Consider the following 18,414-nt stretch of genomic DNA (forward strand, 5'->3'; position numbering starts at 1 on the left):
TTTTCACACAATTTAGTTTCAGCTTCATTGATTCTGGATAAACAAGTCTATTATATCTACGTCTTAAATCTTTCAAGCTGAGTGAAGAAGGTACCACTTAATGTGTATCCTGTCAGAGTGACTGATTTCGCCCGGCCACTTTTAAGTTTTTGAAATCCTGTCCCCTCCCTGCAAGAGTTACAACCATCTTAATTGGTGTTTACTAGACTAATGAGTATAAATCAAGCCAGACCCACCAAAATGAAGACTTGGAAGGGCTGTTAAGTGGCTCTCCTAGAGAGCACCATCTGTGTAAGGGTCGCCCAAGGCCATCACCACTTAAGAAGCCTGGGCACCCTCGGGGTGGTTACCTTGGAAGAAAGGTGCCGATCAAGTTACTTACAGTACTGTTTGGCTGCGATTCCAGCTCAATTATCTCTATAATTAAGTGTTAGACACTTTTTGCTTTATGAGGCAAACTTTTTTCCCCATTAAAAGACTTGTTGGGCCTATACATTCAGTATGACATATGACAAAACTGGATAATGTAAACATGTCTGAACACATTATCTGTCCAATCTTTCACATGGTGATTCTAACCATTGTTGGTGCCCACTGCTCAAGTGTACCCATCAAATGGTTCAATTACAGTAATCATTTTTGTGGTGTTGTTAGATGTTCTGGGTTGTGTCAGTTGTGTTATCTATATTGAAGTAGCACAGTCAAAATTGTCTTTATGTTTGTGCAGTGAAGTTGAAGTACTGCCACATATGGTACTAGCTGTGCCCTGTGTACTTAGTTGTGCCATACATAATACTCCAGTCCATTCAGAGGGTGGGAAATTACAGCAATTTTCCCATTTAGGGGCATACTGAGTCCTGTGTTGTTTTGTGACATTGAGTGGAGAGCATGGCTAGAGTTGCCATGTGTTTATCTTTTGTATTTGTGCTACAGAGCTGAAGGACTTCCCAGAAGGACTGGAGTAGTAGCTTGTGTACTCTTTCTCCTAACAAGTACAAATACATGAACTTCTCCAAGAATTCCATGGAAATTTCCAGAACAACAGCTGCCGTGAATCATTTCAAAGCAAAGTAATTTTCCAAAGCTTTACTTTTGTCACGAGCGCAAAGCGCAAAAGCCAACGACAGACACTTAGTCAAGTTATAACAATAATGGGACCAGAGTCACTGATCTTCCTCCGCATTCATCTTTTGTGTAAGAAACACATTGCGTCACCCTCCCTTTGCAAAAAGGAACACTCAATTTTGGGATCATGCCACAAAGCCTATTGTGTCTTCAATTTTTTTTAATGAAAGACTAAATGTCAAGTTGCCTATCTTTAGATACCATCATCAGACTTACCTGATTACAGTTGTCATACTGTTATCATCAGCTTCATTGGTATTTATCAAAACAAAGACACATTGGGACTACCTCATTGATGCAGAGAAGAAAAGTTAATGCCTTTTGTTATCTATCATTAAGGATGAGTGGGAATTTCACCAAGGGTGTTTTCTTTTAACTTGGAGAAAAGATTTCATTTTGCGGCCTGTCTGATTTATATTTATACTGACTTTCATTCATCAATCATTTATAAATTGCTTATGTTATGAGGACAAATTCTGAATGTAGTATCACCCAAATGGGAAACAAGCTGCGTGGTGATTAAAGTGTCCTGTGAATAACAACCCCTTAACTATGTTGTCCTTGTGTATGGCTTTGTACCAACCATTGTTACTGGTCTTGACCTTGCAGATAATCATGTCAAACTCTATTTACACTTTCATAAAGGGTAATTTAGTTATCCTCTAATTCTCAAACTTGTATCTAACAGACTCGTGTGGCATGTCCTTTGTCCAATCACCACAAAAGCATGCGCATTTTTTGCGAATATTTTTAGGCCTTCCTGAGTCATTTGTATGCGTGGGTTCCATCAAATTTCCCAATTCTTATAGAACTGTTTATCCCATAATGTTTCTGGCCTGTTTGACTCGTTTTGGAGTGTTTTTTTGTGCTTGGCGCCCCGAGCTACCCCGGTATGTAAGAGACAGGAAATGCTTAAGTCCGAATGGCCTTCTAAAGAACACAGGTATGAAAGCCCACTGTGTTAAACAGGCTGTACTTAAAAAGTGTCTCATGAATTGGGCAGGTGTTAATGATGGTATTTAAGGGATGAGATCTTGAGGTAGTTAAATGGATTGTGAGTGTGGCCTGTCTGCTATTGTATCATTTGCGAGTGCATTGACTTAGGAATGAATGTCATAACCCCACCTCCTATCTCTAACAACAAGGATGTCTGAAGTACCCACATTGCCAAAAATTGTGATATCGTCGTATGTTACCGGGGTAAATTGCAAAATGACAGACATTAAATGTAGTATTTTCATGATTTTTTTCTAAAGAAAAAAGAAAAGCATAATATTTATTGTTAAATGACAATGAAATTAATAATCCTAAATCCGAATATTCTTTTGCTCCGTTTTAGTCAGATTTAAGGTCTTAAGACTAGAGGATCTTTAACTGCCTTTGTATGGCCTGAAAACAATGATGATGATGATTATGATGATTGATGAAATGTTACAAATCTTGAGATGAATGTTGTGGTTTTATTTTTTGCACCCCTCCTATGTTTTTGGCACTCAAGTATGCTTGGATGGTGAACACCCTAAAAACCATTCCTACTCCTATAGCAATGTTAAACTGCAATATTAAATCGCAGCATAATAAAATACATTATTTTACAGTATCTTATAGTGTGTGATGATAATAAATGCCCTTTGAAATAAAAGATAAGATTTGTTCCAGAAATCAACCAAAATGTATAACAAGTTTTATTTGTGTATTGTTCTAAATGTTGTATGGTCCCTAAGGATAGTGTAAGAGCTTTCAAAAGTCATGAGTGTGTATATTTTCACTACACAGTACACTTAAGCACTGGCCTGATGTTTTCTGCACACTTAGGTATTCTCTAGCTTTGTAAACATGATACTTGCATTGTTCAACACGACAGATGAAGACAGATTAGTTACGCATTACTCCGTTTACTTTTGAAATGATAACGCTGTTTTTAAAACTCGTTCAGATGTGTTTGCTAACTTGTCTACCCAAGAGGTACGTAAGTACAAGGCTGGGTCTCTGTCTAAGTGGGTGTAAACTAAGGCCAGCGAATGGACTGATAAAGTTTTTGCTTCAGTGTGGGAGTCAAAGCATGCAGTGCTTCTTTTTTCTTGACTAAAACTAGTAAACGGTACTTCAAAATTGAAAATTAAGATTGTGAAAATAGTTAGATTTTATAGTGTGGTAGAAAACAAACCAAGAAAGCAACAAACCATGTAACAACTAATGTTGAAAGGTAGACGAAGTGACTGATTCACAAAAAAAATGTGTGTTTCCTTAAGTTTTTAGCTCATTTTACTGAAGTAATTTGTCCCATATTTTAAGAAGACCTCCGCGACAATCCTGGGTGCTGCCAAGGAATTAGAGAAGCAATCACACATTTAGTTTGAGGAAAATTAAGGATTCCTGAATCAAAGTTTGTTTTTCGACACATTAAAATCTGTCCAGCTGAAAGGTTGGTTAAGTTTCTCAATACAGATCAGTTGTCAGATCGCAAACGTTGATGACAGTTTTAACCACTGATAATTGAAGACAATTTATGGTTATTGCCTCATAAATGTCTCTAGAGATGTTCTGTATAGATAGCGATTAGTCTTATAAATGAAACAGAGTCTTATACATAAGTAAGCCAGAATTCTTCTTTGCAGTGCAGAGTGCTATAGACATTATTTGGACTTGTAAAACACCTTCGTGTTCGTGAAATATGTAGTCAGTTTGTAAGTAATTTTTGGTTGTACTTGTTTGAAAGAAGTGACCGCCCATTGCATACATGTTAGCACACTAACTATGAGCTTAGCTAAGCAGAACCGCACTGTTTGTGTCCAAAACCTGGTTCTTTCTGCCTCCACATCAAACCACAACACCAATCCTAAACACAGGCCTGCCTGTGCACTTGACCTTGATTTGTCTACCTGTAGTCAAGGTCGCACCACATCAACACGTCTGTCAGCAGGGTTATAATGGGTCTGGGAGTGTTTAGTTTGAGGTGGTTTCACTGATCATCATTTTACATATTAGGTAGATCTGTGACATATTTAATCAGAGCCAGGCTTGTAACATAGGCCAGGTCAGGACAAGAATCTGGTTCTTGGTTCACGAAAGGCATGAGCTACAACAGCAGAGGGGATCGCTTGGAGTATGAAAGTATTCAAACAGTATTCTGAGAACATAAGCATTTTACACATGTACAATATTAATCTTAAGTAAGTAAGTACAATATTAATCTTAACTTAAGATTAAATGGTTTTGTTTTTTGTAACATTTGTTTGAAGCAGTGTAACAGTGTTGGTGGTTTGTTGTTGACTTTAAATTTTGGACCCCTGATGCCTTTCCATGGCACTGCAGCAGAACTACTGTTTTTTTTGTATGCCATATTCAGGATATGCTATGGCCATGATTTTGACATTGTAGGTGATAGATAGAAGAGTTAATGTGCTTTTGAAGAAGTGGCAAATTGTTGGGCCCTCTAGCAGCTTTCTTTGGAATTGCAAGGGCATTTTTGTTTTATAATGAACTAGAGTTCCACGAACACATACCTTTGCCAAATAAACCAGGTTTGTTATGTAGAATGTGTTACTCATTACATTTTATTTTATATGCCTGGAGTTGGTTCCCATTGCTCATACAAATTAGATCCCTATTTACATAATAATATTAAATTGTATCAAGCATCACTTAAGTTATCAGCATACCAAAAATCATGATGATACTTTCATCCTTCTTGAAACCGGCTCCTGCAGTTCAAGGAAAGACGTTAGCGGACCCAAACATACACCTCTTACTCTCTGCCATCTTTTTCAGTTACATATGTGACAAATTTGAAAGTCCTATCACTGAATGCAGTGGATTTATCAACTTCTGTCATTAATTATGCAAATTAACTGTTAATTTGCATAGCTAGTATCTCATTGTGTAAGTTTTTACTTAGGCTATCTACATACCAAAAATCATGACGATCCGTCAACACGTTCATATTTTCCCATTAATTATGCAAATGAGATCATCATCTGCATAATTAATAATGTATTGATATTTCTTTCTTTCTCAGCTACAAATGTGACAAGTTTAAAAGTCCTATAAAGGAATGCAGTGGATTTACAAACTTTCCTCATTAATTATGCAAATTAGCTGTCGATTTGCATAATTATAATTCCATCATGTAAGTCTTCCCTTCGGCTATCTACAGACCAAAAATCATGACGATCCGTCAACACGTTCATATTTTCTCATTAATTATGCAAATGAGGCCGTCATTTGCATAATTAATATGCATTGATATTTCTCTCTTTCTCATCTATATATGTGACAAGTTTGAAAGTCCTATCGTGAAATGCAGTGGAGTTATAAACTTTCCTCATTAATTATGCAAATTAGTTGCTGATTTGCATAATCAGTATTCCATTATGTACATTGTTACCTGGGCTATCTACATACCAAAAATCATGACGATCCATCAGCACGTTCTCCAGTTATTCTCGTCCAAAGTTTGAAAGGAAATCGGTGACTGCAGTTCCAAACAAGCCGCTAGGGGGTCCAAACTTACGGCACTTACTCTCTGCCTCAAGGGCTATCTACCACTAAAAAAATCATAACCACAGCATGTCCAGAACACGAGATATCAAAAATTGAGGTTCTGCTGCAGTACCTTAGCAAGCCGCTAGGGGGCCCATTATCGAACTTGACCTTCGTTTTCCCGACCCCTACCCACCTACCAAATATAATCGGGATACATCAAAGGCTTCTCGAGTTATGCTGTTAACAGACACACAGACACACACACAGACAGACTCACAAGCCTAAAACATAACCTTAGCCATTCTGGCAAAGGTAATAAAGTTCAGGTTCCGATCTCCCTGGTGAACTACATGATTGCACAAGTCCGAGGTTCAAGTGATGAATTTGTTCTGGCCTGTTAATTATATATGGATTATGAAGAGGTGACCCTCCTGCCCCTATCCTCACCCCTCCTTCTTCTGTTACCTCTTCCCTTATCCATGGCTTTGTCTGGAATTTCTTATCTTCAAAAACTAGCTCTATAATGAGATGATTATGACGGAACTGAGAAAACAGGAGATTATGAAAGAACAAAGGCTGAAATTGTATCATACGTCAGTATCATTTATGTTTTGCATTTTTGGGTATTATTGATAATACGACATCTTAAAATGATTGATGTCATTTTACATGAGACAATACTTGTATCACCCTGTTGTATATATATAAAAAAAAATCAAATCATATACTATATACATGTTTTCATGTATGTCCCCATTCAAAGTATTCTACAGTAACTGTAACAGTAACAGGAAATCGATGTACATATGGGCCATAATTTAAAACCTTTGCTAGGAAATTTAAACAGTTTGTATAACGCTAGTTTCCCCTCTTCATCATAACTGCAGGTACTTTTCAACTTGAAAGACGGTTGCCTGAAATTAGTTAGAGTGTGGCTGTCCAAGTAGACTTAATAACCTTTTTTTTTTAAACACTTAACATTTTCCTTGACATCCTATAAGGGTGATACACTGAGAAAGATAGGCAGGGGCTGTGTTGTTTTCCTGTGGTCTGTCCTGCAAGATTTGGACATTTTCCAGATGTTCTTCTACTTGTGGTGATGAAACTGAAATGGGGTTCTCACTGGTGTTTGAAGCTATGCTGAAGGTCTGGACTAGGCTTTGATAATCCTGTACTGTCAATACTTTAACATCAAAGAGTTTGGACAATGAGGCTATGTTATAACCTGTATTTTATGGTTGGTAGGTTGGTTGGGGTATTAGATGGTTGGTTACTGGCGATTAGTTAGCGGTTAGGTGATCAGTTGGTTGGTTGGTTAGTTAGGTAATCCAAAGGTTAAGTGATAAGTTGATTGGTTGGGTGAACATGCAGCTTGTTGGTTAGTTGGTTCTTTGGTGAACTGCTTAGTTGTTTATTTAAAAAAAATGACTGAAAATTGTAGCTACATCAGGGCTTTAGCCAGCTCGAAATTTTTTTCCGTCAGCCAATTACAATCGTCGCGAAAACCGCGAAAATTAATTAGAAGGACTGAACTGAGACCTTGAAAAACGGGTTTTAATGAGATTATCGTATGCGAAAGGGCGCCGACACACATTGTCAACAATCATAACAATAGCAAAACAAACAGTGTGTGGCTTTTACGGCCGTGGACGGCGTCCCCAAGCCGCCTGTAGCTTCCACTAAGGATTTTTGTCCGTCAAGGTTGACGGATTGGTTTTAAAATTTTTCCGTCAGACGCAGCACATTTCCGTCAATTGACGGAAAAACGGACGCTGGCTAGAGCCCTGAGCTACATGTACAATGTATAGTAAGTGAGAGTGAATATATGCATATTAATTACACTGCCACATTGTGTAAGCATCTGTTTCTGGATTAGTCTGATCGTTTGATTTCTGAGCCACCTATTTTATTGTTGATGACACTTAGGTCCCTATTCATATCAAAAGAATATTCTTATCAAAAAAGTTTTTTTCTTATCTTAATGGACTGGCCTTCAGTTCTTAATTGGATACTTAACCTTTGTGCCAGCTAACCCCCCCAAAAGGCCAGATGTCTGCAATTTTACCAACCTCAAAAATGCCCCATAACACTTGAAGTAGGCCCACTGTTTGATGTTGTTCAATTTGATCTAGCTCCACCCCTGCCAAGTTTGAAGGCTGTAGTCCTGTATATGTATCTGTCTAATGCTGGGATTGCTAACCAAGTAAACTCACTTAGTTTGAATTACGTCACAGCGCTCCTTAGGCATACAGACATGTCCCAATGTAAGTGGCTGTGCCCTCTTTGAAGAAAGCCAAGTTTTTGTTTGTGTCATCCGGTCTGAGAGCTTGGGTTACAAGTTTGTTCTGCGGTAAATCCAACGGCTTCCTATATTTACAAGCCGATCCATCCCTGTTCACAAATATTTGGAACTAATATTTAGACCAAAAAAGAAGCTAGATTTGGGAGTATTGTTAGTGTTTGTCTGCCCTATTTGGAGACTATTGCTAGAAAACAAAAAGGAAGCAAAACCAGGGGTAAGACCAGCAAGTAATATTAAGGTATCCATGTTTTTCCTAATTACTGATTTGTATTTTTTAGCAAAAGATCCCGTAGCATGCTCTGTAACAGGCGTATATTTTACCTATATGTACTTCAGCCAAGGAGATTTATGATAATAACATATGTGATATCTTATTGTTGTGCAAGATAATTTTCTTGTTGTGTTAATATTTCTCCCAGAGTTCTTGCCTCAAAGTAGCTTGAATTTGTTGCTTGGTAACAAGTTGTAAACAAAATGTCATATTTTGACCTTGTCTTGATTGAATTACTTTGAAGCTAAACATTGATGCCGTCTTGGATGCTGTATCTTAATTAGTTTATTAGTCTATTCTTAATACAAGAAAGTTTTAGGTGCCCAAGTGTTTGGAGAAGCAAGTGCTTACCAACTGAAATACAAACTTAAGGAATTACATATCATGTACATGTACATGTAATGGTTTATTCTTGCGATTCAGTCATTCTGCATGAAAAAATAATGTTATGCAAAATCAAATCTCATCTTGAATTTTGTTTTCCATTTTTCCTGCATCCATTTCCACATCTGTTTTCCTTACTTTTTATGCTTTATTCCTGCTAAAGGCCATGAATTGAATGAAAGTTTATATTTCTTTGTCATGTCTGGACGAATTATCCCGGCTTACAGGGCAAAAGAATCGAGTTGACGATCTCTCTCAGGGTTGAGTTTATTTTGTCCCCAAATCACAATGTAGCGGGGGAAAGTCCCTGTAACAAGGCAGCTTTCCTGTTAGTCAGTGCAGCCAGATGGCTTGTTGTGCTTACACTTAGGATGGAGCCAAATTCAATTTAAGATAACAGTCAAGAAAGCCATTGTAAGTCACCAAAGCAAACAACATGTATCCAAGGTGTGTTGGGATTTCATTTTCACGTGTTGTTTGTCGGATTGCCGAGATTTAGAAAGAAGCTGAGAAATGTAAAATACAAGACTTAGTGTTCTATGCATGTAATGCTTATCTGGATGTGAGACAGTCGCTATGAAAACGATACAAGTTTCAGGCTGAATGAAACAAAAATAGAGGTTGACTGGAATAAGTTTCATCAGGTTGTTACGTGACTCAGGACAACAAGGGACTAATATACAATCTTGTTTTATCCAACTTCAAAGCCAACTTTTTGATGATCGTCTATGACTTTCCCAGGGTATTGCTAGCTCACTTTTGTCAGAAATTACCTAGAATTTTGTTCAACATACAAGAATAGCAGCCTCGACAAGCTTGATCATGTTTAATATAGTAAATACTGTACCATGAAATTGACAGTATACCGGTAGCTTATATATCTACACGTCATGTATAACAGTATGAAGTCGGAGTCTGCTTATGACCAATTACATCTTTTTGTTATGAAGTCGTGAAGCCCATAATTGATTTATCGAGGCCTCGTCTTTCAGCGCCTTCACTTAGACTGCAATAACATGCGCTGTCTGTTAGTGGGCATGTAAAACACTGACAGGTGGGGGTCGTGTAGACTTGAACACTGTTAAACTCTTTCTGCATGGCTACAATGGTTGGAATATTTCTGATTGGCTCTTGTCTTATATCATAAGTGACAGTGTCTGTCAGCAAGATGCACTACAGGGTATGATACTAAACACAGCAGAGACAGAAGAGTCATTTTTTTTTGGCAACGCAAAAGGGGTGGAGCCTGTTGGTATTGTAAGATATTTCATAAAGCTATAACAGTGTGTTTATTACGAAACCTTACCTAGTTTTCCTCTGTTTCTACAGGTTCTCCCAGGCTCACTGGAACTGGAACAGTCCGCGTGCTTGTCGACGATGTCAACGATAATACGCCGACGTTCGATCAACAGTCATACACGACAACCATCGCTGAGGATGTACCAGTAAATACCGATGTGCTACTAGTCAGCGCTACAGATTTGGATGCTGGGGAAAATGGCAACATCAGGTAAGAAATTTCATAATCTGATAAGATTGGTTAAGATGAATTAAGATATCAGCCAATCAGAATAAGGGCTACCTCACCATATAAGGATTCAAAATAGAACTTAGAAGAAGGGTGGCCATAACTGATAACTGATTAGTCAACATTATGTAAGCAATTTAAAAGTATGATACTGTTATGAAGAAAATCTAGTTAACAGTGGCAGGAAATGCAACTATTTTGACAGATATTCAATCATATTCTCATTGGTTAAACCACTAATTTCCATGCTGTCATCGGTTGAACTGCTAATTGTTAGTGACAGCCAAGATTGGTCTGTTAGTACATATAGTCAGTGAAGAGATTTAATTGTTTACTTTGTTGATGCATCCTGGCTTTTAGAAAATGGATAAAAGCTTTGCTGTCCTTACAAAAGAAGTACAAAGAAGATTGGCTTACATGTACGTTTGTGTGTGTCCATTCCTTACCCCTCCTAGTATTCTTCTTGTTTACTGCTAAAAGTCAGGGTGCGAAACGTTAAAAACACAAGCTGGTTTTTCTACACCATGTTGAAACTTGTATTGTTGTGACAGAGGATGTTTGTCTAGTGTGATGTTACTTCTATCTGTGCCTAACTCCCTTGTGAAAGTCTACTAGAGATTATCCCAATATTTTATAGACATAACAAAGATCATATTTGGGTAAACAGTGTCGAAAGGAATATACAATGTAGAATTTACTAGCTACGAAATCTGTGTACAGGTATGCTGTACTGCACATATAGCATCTGTTTTTTGTCTGATGAGTATGGAAAAAAAGCCGAGAGAGATGGAGAGAGAACAGTGTTCTGTAAACTGAGGCTAGGCTCACATCTGGATACATTTCCTTTATGGTCTGAAAGGAAGTCAAATTATCGACAAGAAATTCTCCCTACCATACCAGGTCCTGTTATACCTCTTATACTTCCATTGCATTACAAACTGTCTCTCTACAAGGCTTTTAAAAGCTTAAGATGGCATTCTTTTAAGGTTCACACTTAACCAAGGTGTGGACCAGGTCACGCAAGTGTGATGACTTCGTTTCTGCAATCTTGAGTTGGTATGTCTGAGTTATTAGACAATTCAGCATTCCCCTACACTGGTACATGTAGATGCCAGAAGTTTAGTGATCTGTGTGATATGAAAATGTATCCAGATTGCATCCCGGAGTGGGCTTTTTCCTGTAATGCTGCAAAATTTGAAAATACAGCTAGGGGGCCCAAAATGGCCAAGTTACTTTGGTACATTGTACCTCAATAGCAACTCACATACCAAAGTCCATCGAAAGTATCTTGAGTTATACAGTGTAGGTACAAACACAACTGAAAACAATACCCTTGTCCGAGGTGAACCTCCAGGGCAGAGGTACATTGTATATTGAGTAGAAATTGCTATGCTCTGAGTTGACCTGAATTCATTGCCTGATTTGGTTTAAGCTCCTGCAGGACCTGCAATTGTCCCTTTTGACCTTAGGGCTGCTCCCCTTGGCCTTGAAGGTCAGAGGCAGTGTACCCTTGACAGGTGCTCAGTCTTCCTTGACAACATCTTGGGGAAAATATCTTCTAGGATGTCTAAAAGAAAGAGATGTCAGGTCCAAGGAACCAAAGTAGACAGCCTCCAGCAAGAATGTCAAGAAATTGATTTAGCAGGGTCAGTTAGCAGTCATTGGATGAGTTTACTATGAACTCTTTAATTGTGGCATTAGAAGAAAATTTGTAATTTTTCATCATCATCAGTACATCAGTATGGTCAGCTACAAGGAAGAGATTTTAATTGATTTGCTGCCATAACTGATTAAGTTTTTGCTAATGAGACACTCATGACAAACTGAAGTGTCTCTGTTCAGATCTATTTCCCAAGCCTTTATTTCCCATGGGTTTAGTCACAGTATACCTGCAGGTGGTCTGGAGGAGTAGGAAGTGCCTGTCTTGTTGCTGTAGGCATGACCAAGGCCAGGTTCTCCCCACCCACCCACCATAAACACAGAATTGGGACTGATTTGTTCCAGATAGCAGACCTGCTTACCTTGTTCTCACAATTCAGATCACTGTAGAAGAAAAACTGTTTGCTAGAATCTGATTTCTGGCCATGGGTAACGTTTGTGGTTGAAAGTACAGTACCATGGATGATTTTACTGTTGGAAATGTTTGCGGTGATTTGAAAACCGTGGTGGAGAAGTCACTGCAGAACTTAGCGAAGTTCAACAGAAAAGCACCGCAAACATTTTTTGCAGTTTGTATGTATGATTCTGACCTGTACCAATTCTGTAGCCTTTGCTGTAGCTTTTGATGTTTGAAATTTTTAGAATTTTTCAATAAGGCATTAGGGTGAAACCTTCTTTACTTTTTACATTAAGTCTGATCCTCCTTTCCTGTATCCTTGCCTCAGATATACATTAACTGGAGACCTTGGTGACAAGTTTGAGGTGAACCCCGCCACCGGTCAGATCATCACCATCGGACTACTGGACCGGGAAACACAATCCCTCTACACCATGGTCGTCACGGCAACCGGTAGCAGCGCTGCAGACGCTCGCTCCAGCTCTGCCACGGTGATCGTCACAGTCAGCGATGTGGACGACAACGTTCCCGCGTTCGTGGACCGTTCCATTGATGCCTACCTACCCGACAACACTCCTACAGGTGAGGTCTTCTCCACATAATTTTTATTGCTCTATGTAAATCTATAGAAAAGTATACACTAGGTGTAGTGGCCATGAAGCCTTTAAAAATGAGCTTATATAAATATCTTCTATATTGTCAGGATTCCCATAGAAGGTAAGATAACAGTCAGATACCAAGCAGAGACTGAAGGCAGTTGAAAATCCATATCATCAGTCCAAAAACTGTAAGGAAAGACCAGTAGTTAATCTGACTGCATCTGTCTTTGAGATATACACTATTATTGTAGTGCAATGCCCTAGTTCCATTCCCCTTGAGGTAGTAACTTATCTCCCCCTAGATTACAAGACAAGGGGAAGTGGTCCTTCATTTCCTCTACTGACTAGAATCTCCCAGCCCCAGGCACTGTGCTATCATCAAACCCATGGTGACATGTCGTTCAATTCTACTGGCTTCACCTGAGGTATACCCTGAAAATGTCATGGATACACCCCTAAAGGCCAGCTGCTTCCTTTTCAATCTCCACTTCATTCTGGAGAGCTACTCCAGAGCTGATGGCAATCTGTATTCAGGCCAAGCTAATGCGGTTGTTTGGTTCACATTGGTCTGAAGCCGAGAAGTTTTCATCTCCTTGTTCAACTTGAACAAAGACCACTGGAACATTTTCCGCCTTTTACAGTAAATCCTGGGATCACTGTTTCAATTTTGTACCTACTGTGAAATTAAATAGCAAACATTTCCAGGGCTCGAAATACCACCTGCATATGCAGGTTAGTACAGGTAAAACTGGACCTGTGCAGGTATTTCGAGTGTTTACCTGCACCTAACCTGCACTGGTCCATGTACTGGGTTTTATACATAAATATCCTATGATGTAGGTGCATATAGATTGTTATTAGCTGCATTGACTATTACTGGCTATAAAGTATAAAAGAAAAAATAGCAATGGTTCCTGACCAATTTAAGTATGATCCATACTTTCTAGATTCAGAGCGTGCAGGTGAAATTTGTCCGGTGCAGGTAATTTTCAATATTACCTGCACCAGTGCATGTAGGCAAGAGAAAGTGTTTTGAGTCCTGGTTCTGTTGCTTTACAGTCATGCAATGCCCCATCTCCCAACCAATGTCAAACAGACCAGACAGAAATCAGTCACCACCACCAACAGGCTAAAGGATAGGATTTTCACAACATTACAGTAATGATGGATGCCCTGGGAAGGATAGCAGATAGGTAGCATGGTTGGGAGCAGTGATGTTTCAATTTCCTTTCCTCTGGGGTACCCAACAATTCATCACTGCCTAAAGAATGGCTTTGGGATGGAAATGGATGGTACTGAAGAGTAGTAGTAGGGCATGATAAGGTATCATCACTTGGGGGAGGATGGTCAAGTGAAGCTTTGTGTATCAACCTACTTGATAATAACATAAATGTTAATGGTGTAGTTATTTCTTCTTAGAAATGTAGCATTTCTGCTGGAAAATGTAGCATTCACTTCTGAAAATGTAACAAACCTGGTATTTTGAAATGTAGTATGTTTTCATTAGATATACAATATTTAGTCCTGGATCAGAAAGTGAGTAGGAGTGACATGTCAAATGCAAGAAGACAAGGATTATAAAAAGCTAGAGTTACAGTAACTGTTGCAGTTGCAGTTTTTTTCACATATCATCATTTTTCATAAAGCCCAATCTCATGTTTGCTGTTTACAACTGTGTATTGTAGTTGTCCTTTATGCCAAATTTTACAAATATGTCTATTGTGAGGAAGGTTAGGATGCAATTGATATTGGCCAGACAGAAAGACAGACTGTTATAGGACCTGGTCTTGGTCCTGATGTTTTGCCTAACTTTAGGATAGATGGACTGACTGGCATTTAGCTTAACTCACAAACATCCACTGTCATGGCTTGAAAAGAGATCCTGACTTGCAAAAACAAGTACAAGAATTCTTTTCTTGTTACGCATGTGCCTCATGACCTCTAGCTTGGATCAGCGAAAACAAGGTTGAACTTCTGTCCTCTGCTGATGAGGCGTAAGATGTAGTCTGTGCGTCTTAAGACAATCGGACAGACACCTTAAGTGGTCTTTCAGCAAGAACGTTTGCTTGGGAATGCTAAGGGCAAACTGTCCTGTCCACTCAGTTGTTCTTGTTCGACAGAGACATCAAAACGTCTGGTGGAGTTGTCGAAAACGTCATGTAGAGTATGCCAAACATAAGCTCTCTGCCACCCTGATATGTTTGCTCTTTCTTCTCCAACTTACATGTCCATTCTTTTTGGCTACTCGAACATCGGTACCTTAAGCCCTTGTCAACAGAAATCAGTCTGGAATTTGCTTTTGACAAATGTTAAGTAAAGGAATTGGCTTTATTTGTGGAAGGATTTAGTTGCTTTTGAGCAAGTAAACAGCCTTGTCGGACTACCGCACCCTCAACATGCCAGATGAACTTGGCAACAGACAAGTTTGGGCAACTGGGGGAGTCATACAGGGTTCACTTAGGACTAGCTGACCTTCAAACGACCTCCGTTATCCAACATGGTGGTCCTTTCTCCCAACCTCCCCTTGCGTAGAGGAAGTAAGGGGTCAGGATCATGTTCTGCTAATTACTCAGATAAAGTACAGAAGACTTGAGGCTGCAACATTTTGCTATTGACATGCATGTTCCTGTACTCAAGTCTCTTCCGGCCGGCTAAGTTTGGCCAGGTATTTCCTGTGTATTGGGACAGTGTTTAGTGTCTGCCACACTTGAAACAACACATTACTGTCTGTCTGAAACAACTGTGTCATGTTGGCTGGACAAGTTGACAGGATGTCTATTCTTTTGTAAAATGGCAAGTCAAACTTGCAAGTCCTCCTTTTGTCATCATATATTTTGATAATAATAAGATAATAAAGGTGACAGTTGCAATTGAAGTCTTTCCTTCCTCTGCATATGCATTATTTGTATATACATATTTTACTTCTAGAACATGTACATGTGCAATGATGATAGCTCTGGAGATATTTTCCTTAAGTTTGAATCTTTATAAAGAATCGCTAAATCTGGCATTGTTCATGATTTCAGTAACTCGTGTTATCTACATGTATACTGATACTTGTTTATATGACAAGGAAAAGTCATAACATTTCCTTTAGTTAACACCGGTACTCAATTGTTTTTGTATGTTTTTCAGGCACGTTTGTGGCTCTCGCTTCTGCTACCGACCCGGATGAAGGCACCAACGGCGACGTCAGATACTCCCTCTCCGGTAGTGATGCCAACCGTTTCACCATCGACAGGGTCACTGGGGTCATCTCCACAGCAATGACCCTCAGCGACTCGAGCAGTCAGTACAACTTACAGATCACCGCCAGCGATCTCGGACCCAACGCTGGTACTGACACGGCCAGCGTCACCATCAACTTCCAGCCTGCCGCAAGCTTCCCCTCCATCAGTGTGGGCACCGACACCTTTAACTACCCTGAAACGCAGTCGGTGGGAACAGTGCTGACTTCAGTACAGGGTAGCTCATCTAAGCCGTCTCCGGCAAACACCATCACCTACCACATTGCTGGTGGAAATGAGGGAGACGTGTTTGAGGTGAGCCCCCCTGGCCAGGTACGTCTTCGAAGGAGCCTGGACTATGAGGAAACAAGCTCTTTCAATCTCTGGATGGAAGCGAGGGACAGCGACACCCCAGCATTATCCAGCTATCACAGACTGACGATCGCATTAGCCGATGTGAACGACAACCCGCCAATCTTTTCCCAGGATCCATATGTTGGCTCTGTCGGAGAGAACGAGGGAACGCTAACGAGCGTGCTGACAGTGTCAGCTTCAGATGCTGATTCAGGGTCGAATGGAGAGTTTGAATACAGGCTTAGAGCTGCAGGAAACTTGGACAACTCCTTCCAAGTCAACCCCAACACCGGTCAGGTCAGCACCAGACGATTCCTGGACAGGGAACAACGAGACAGCTACAGCCTTGTAGTAGAGGCAGTGGATAAGGGATCACCAACTCTGACTGGCACTGCTACGGTCCTCATAACTGTTGAAGACAAAAATGACAACCCCATGCAGTTCAGAAACCTGTACAGCACCTCCATTCTTGAGGATACCCCAATAGGTTCATTTGTCATACAAGTCAGCACCACAGATCCTGACATTGGATCCAACGCCATGGCACAGTACAAGTTCTCTCTCGATTCACAGTATGCAGAAGCTCGGGGCAAGTTCAACATGGGACGCGACAGTGGGAATGTCACGGTTGCATCCACCCTGGATCGCGAGATTAGCGATCACTATGAGCTCCTTGTCATCGCCGAAGACTCTGCATGGGAAGCAAACACGCCACTGTCCATCACTATACTGGACGTAAATGACAACCCACCTCGTTTCAGTGCTCCTGTTTTCGAGCGTAACCTCCCAGAGGGGATCCGTGCTAACCAGCTGGTGACGAGACTGGTAGCAACTGATGAAGATGAAGGCACGAATGCCGAAGTGTTCTATCGCATGAAGACACTTTCAAACTTCTTTCGCCTTGATGAGAGCAGTGGGGCCATCTTGACAAAGAATTCCCTGGAATTTGTTCCAGATTGGACTGGCACTACCAACCCAAATCACCACCAGTTTGTGGTTATTGCTACTGACCGCGGCACCCCTCCCCTGTCGGGAGAAGTCACTGTGATCATTAACATCATCGATGCCAATGACCACGCACCAGTCTTTCAGGAAGTGTCATATTTCAGCCCTGTGCCAGAAAACGCACAGATCGGCGAGATGATCATCCAAGTCCTGGCTGTGGACAATCAGGACATCGGCAGCAATGCTGAGGTAGAGTATTCCATCACAGGTGGCAATGGAACAAATCCAAATCTATTCAGCATCGACAGGACAACTGGCTGGGTTTCAGTAAGCGCATCTCTGTCTGGTCGTCAGAATATCTGGTACTCAGTAACGGTACAAGCCCGCGATCAGGGCAGTCCCGCTCTGTCCACCACCACAGATGTCTCCATCCTGGTGACTGACGTCAATGTGTATGCTCCTGCTTTCTCCGCTCCATCCTACCAGGTGACCATTGAGGAGAGCCGTCCAATGAACAGCCACGTCTTCACCGTTGTAGCCACTGACAGAGACTCTGGTGTGAATGGTGAGATCAGGTACTCCATTGTAGGAGGAGATGACTACAGACAGTTCTATATCGACCCTCGAACAGGGTCGGTAACAGTTGCAGCAGTCTTAGACTACGAAACCACACCAACGTATCACCTCAACATCTCTGCTCGTGACCGTGGGCTCCTGTATCGTGAGAATTTTGTCATCCTCACGGTGGACCTCACAGATGTTAACGACAATGATCCGATGTTTGACCCTGCGACTTATGATCCCAGCATTCCTGAGAACTCTCCAAGCGGCACATCTGTTGTCATGGTAACAGCCACTGATGCAGACACAGGAGCAAATGCAGCGATCCGGTACCAGATCACTGGAGGAGATGGTCAGGACCTCTTTATCATCGATACAGTAACGGGGGAGATCACCTCCCAAGGTGGCCTGGACTATGAACGGAAGCAAATGTATACCCTACAAGTCACTGCTACTAATGTGGAGGCGTCATCAAGATTCGGTACCTGCACTGTTAACATCCACCTCACTGGGCAGAACGAGTATGCTCCAGTCTTCCTACAGAGACTTTACACCTTCGAGATTTCGGAATCTGCAG

At 40.6% G+C, this 18,414-nt stretch overlaps 1 protein-coding gene across 1 annotated transcript in view; it reads left to right on the plus strand.

Moving 5' to 3' along the window:
* Nucleotides 1–18,414, plus strand: part of LOC118419233 (protocadherin Fat 4-like) — a gene marked incomplete in the record, with an annotated part of 82,732 nt that overhangs the window by 47,173 nt on the left and 17,145 nt on the right. The window contains 3 exon segments of the mRNA XM_035825582.1: nucleotides 9,897–10,077; nucleotides 12,480–12,733; nucleotides 15,886–18,413. Coding sequence (XP_035681475.1) covers nucleotides 9,897–10,077; nucleotides 12,480–12,733; nucleotides 15,886–18,413 — 2,963 coding nt within the window.

This window comes from Branchiostoma floridae, chromosome 7 (assembly GCF_000003815.2).
Source record: "Branchiostoma floridae strain S238N-H82 chromosome 7, Bfl_VNyyK, whole genome shotgun sequence".
In the NCBI taxonomy this organism is placed as follows: Eukaryota; Metazoa; Chordata; class Leptocardii; order Amphioxiformes; family Branchiostomatidae; genus Branchiostoma; species Branchiostoma floridae.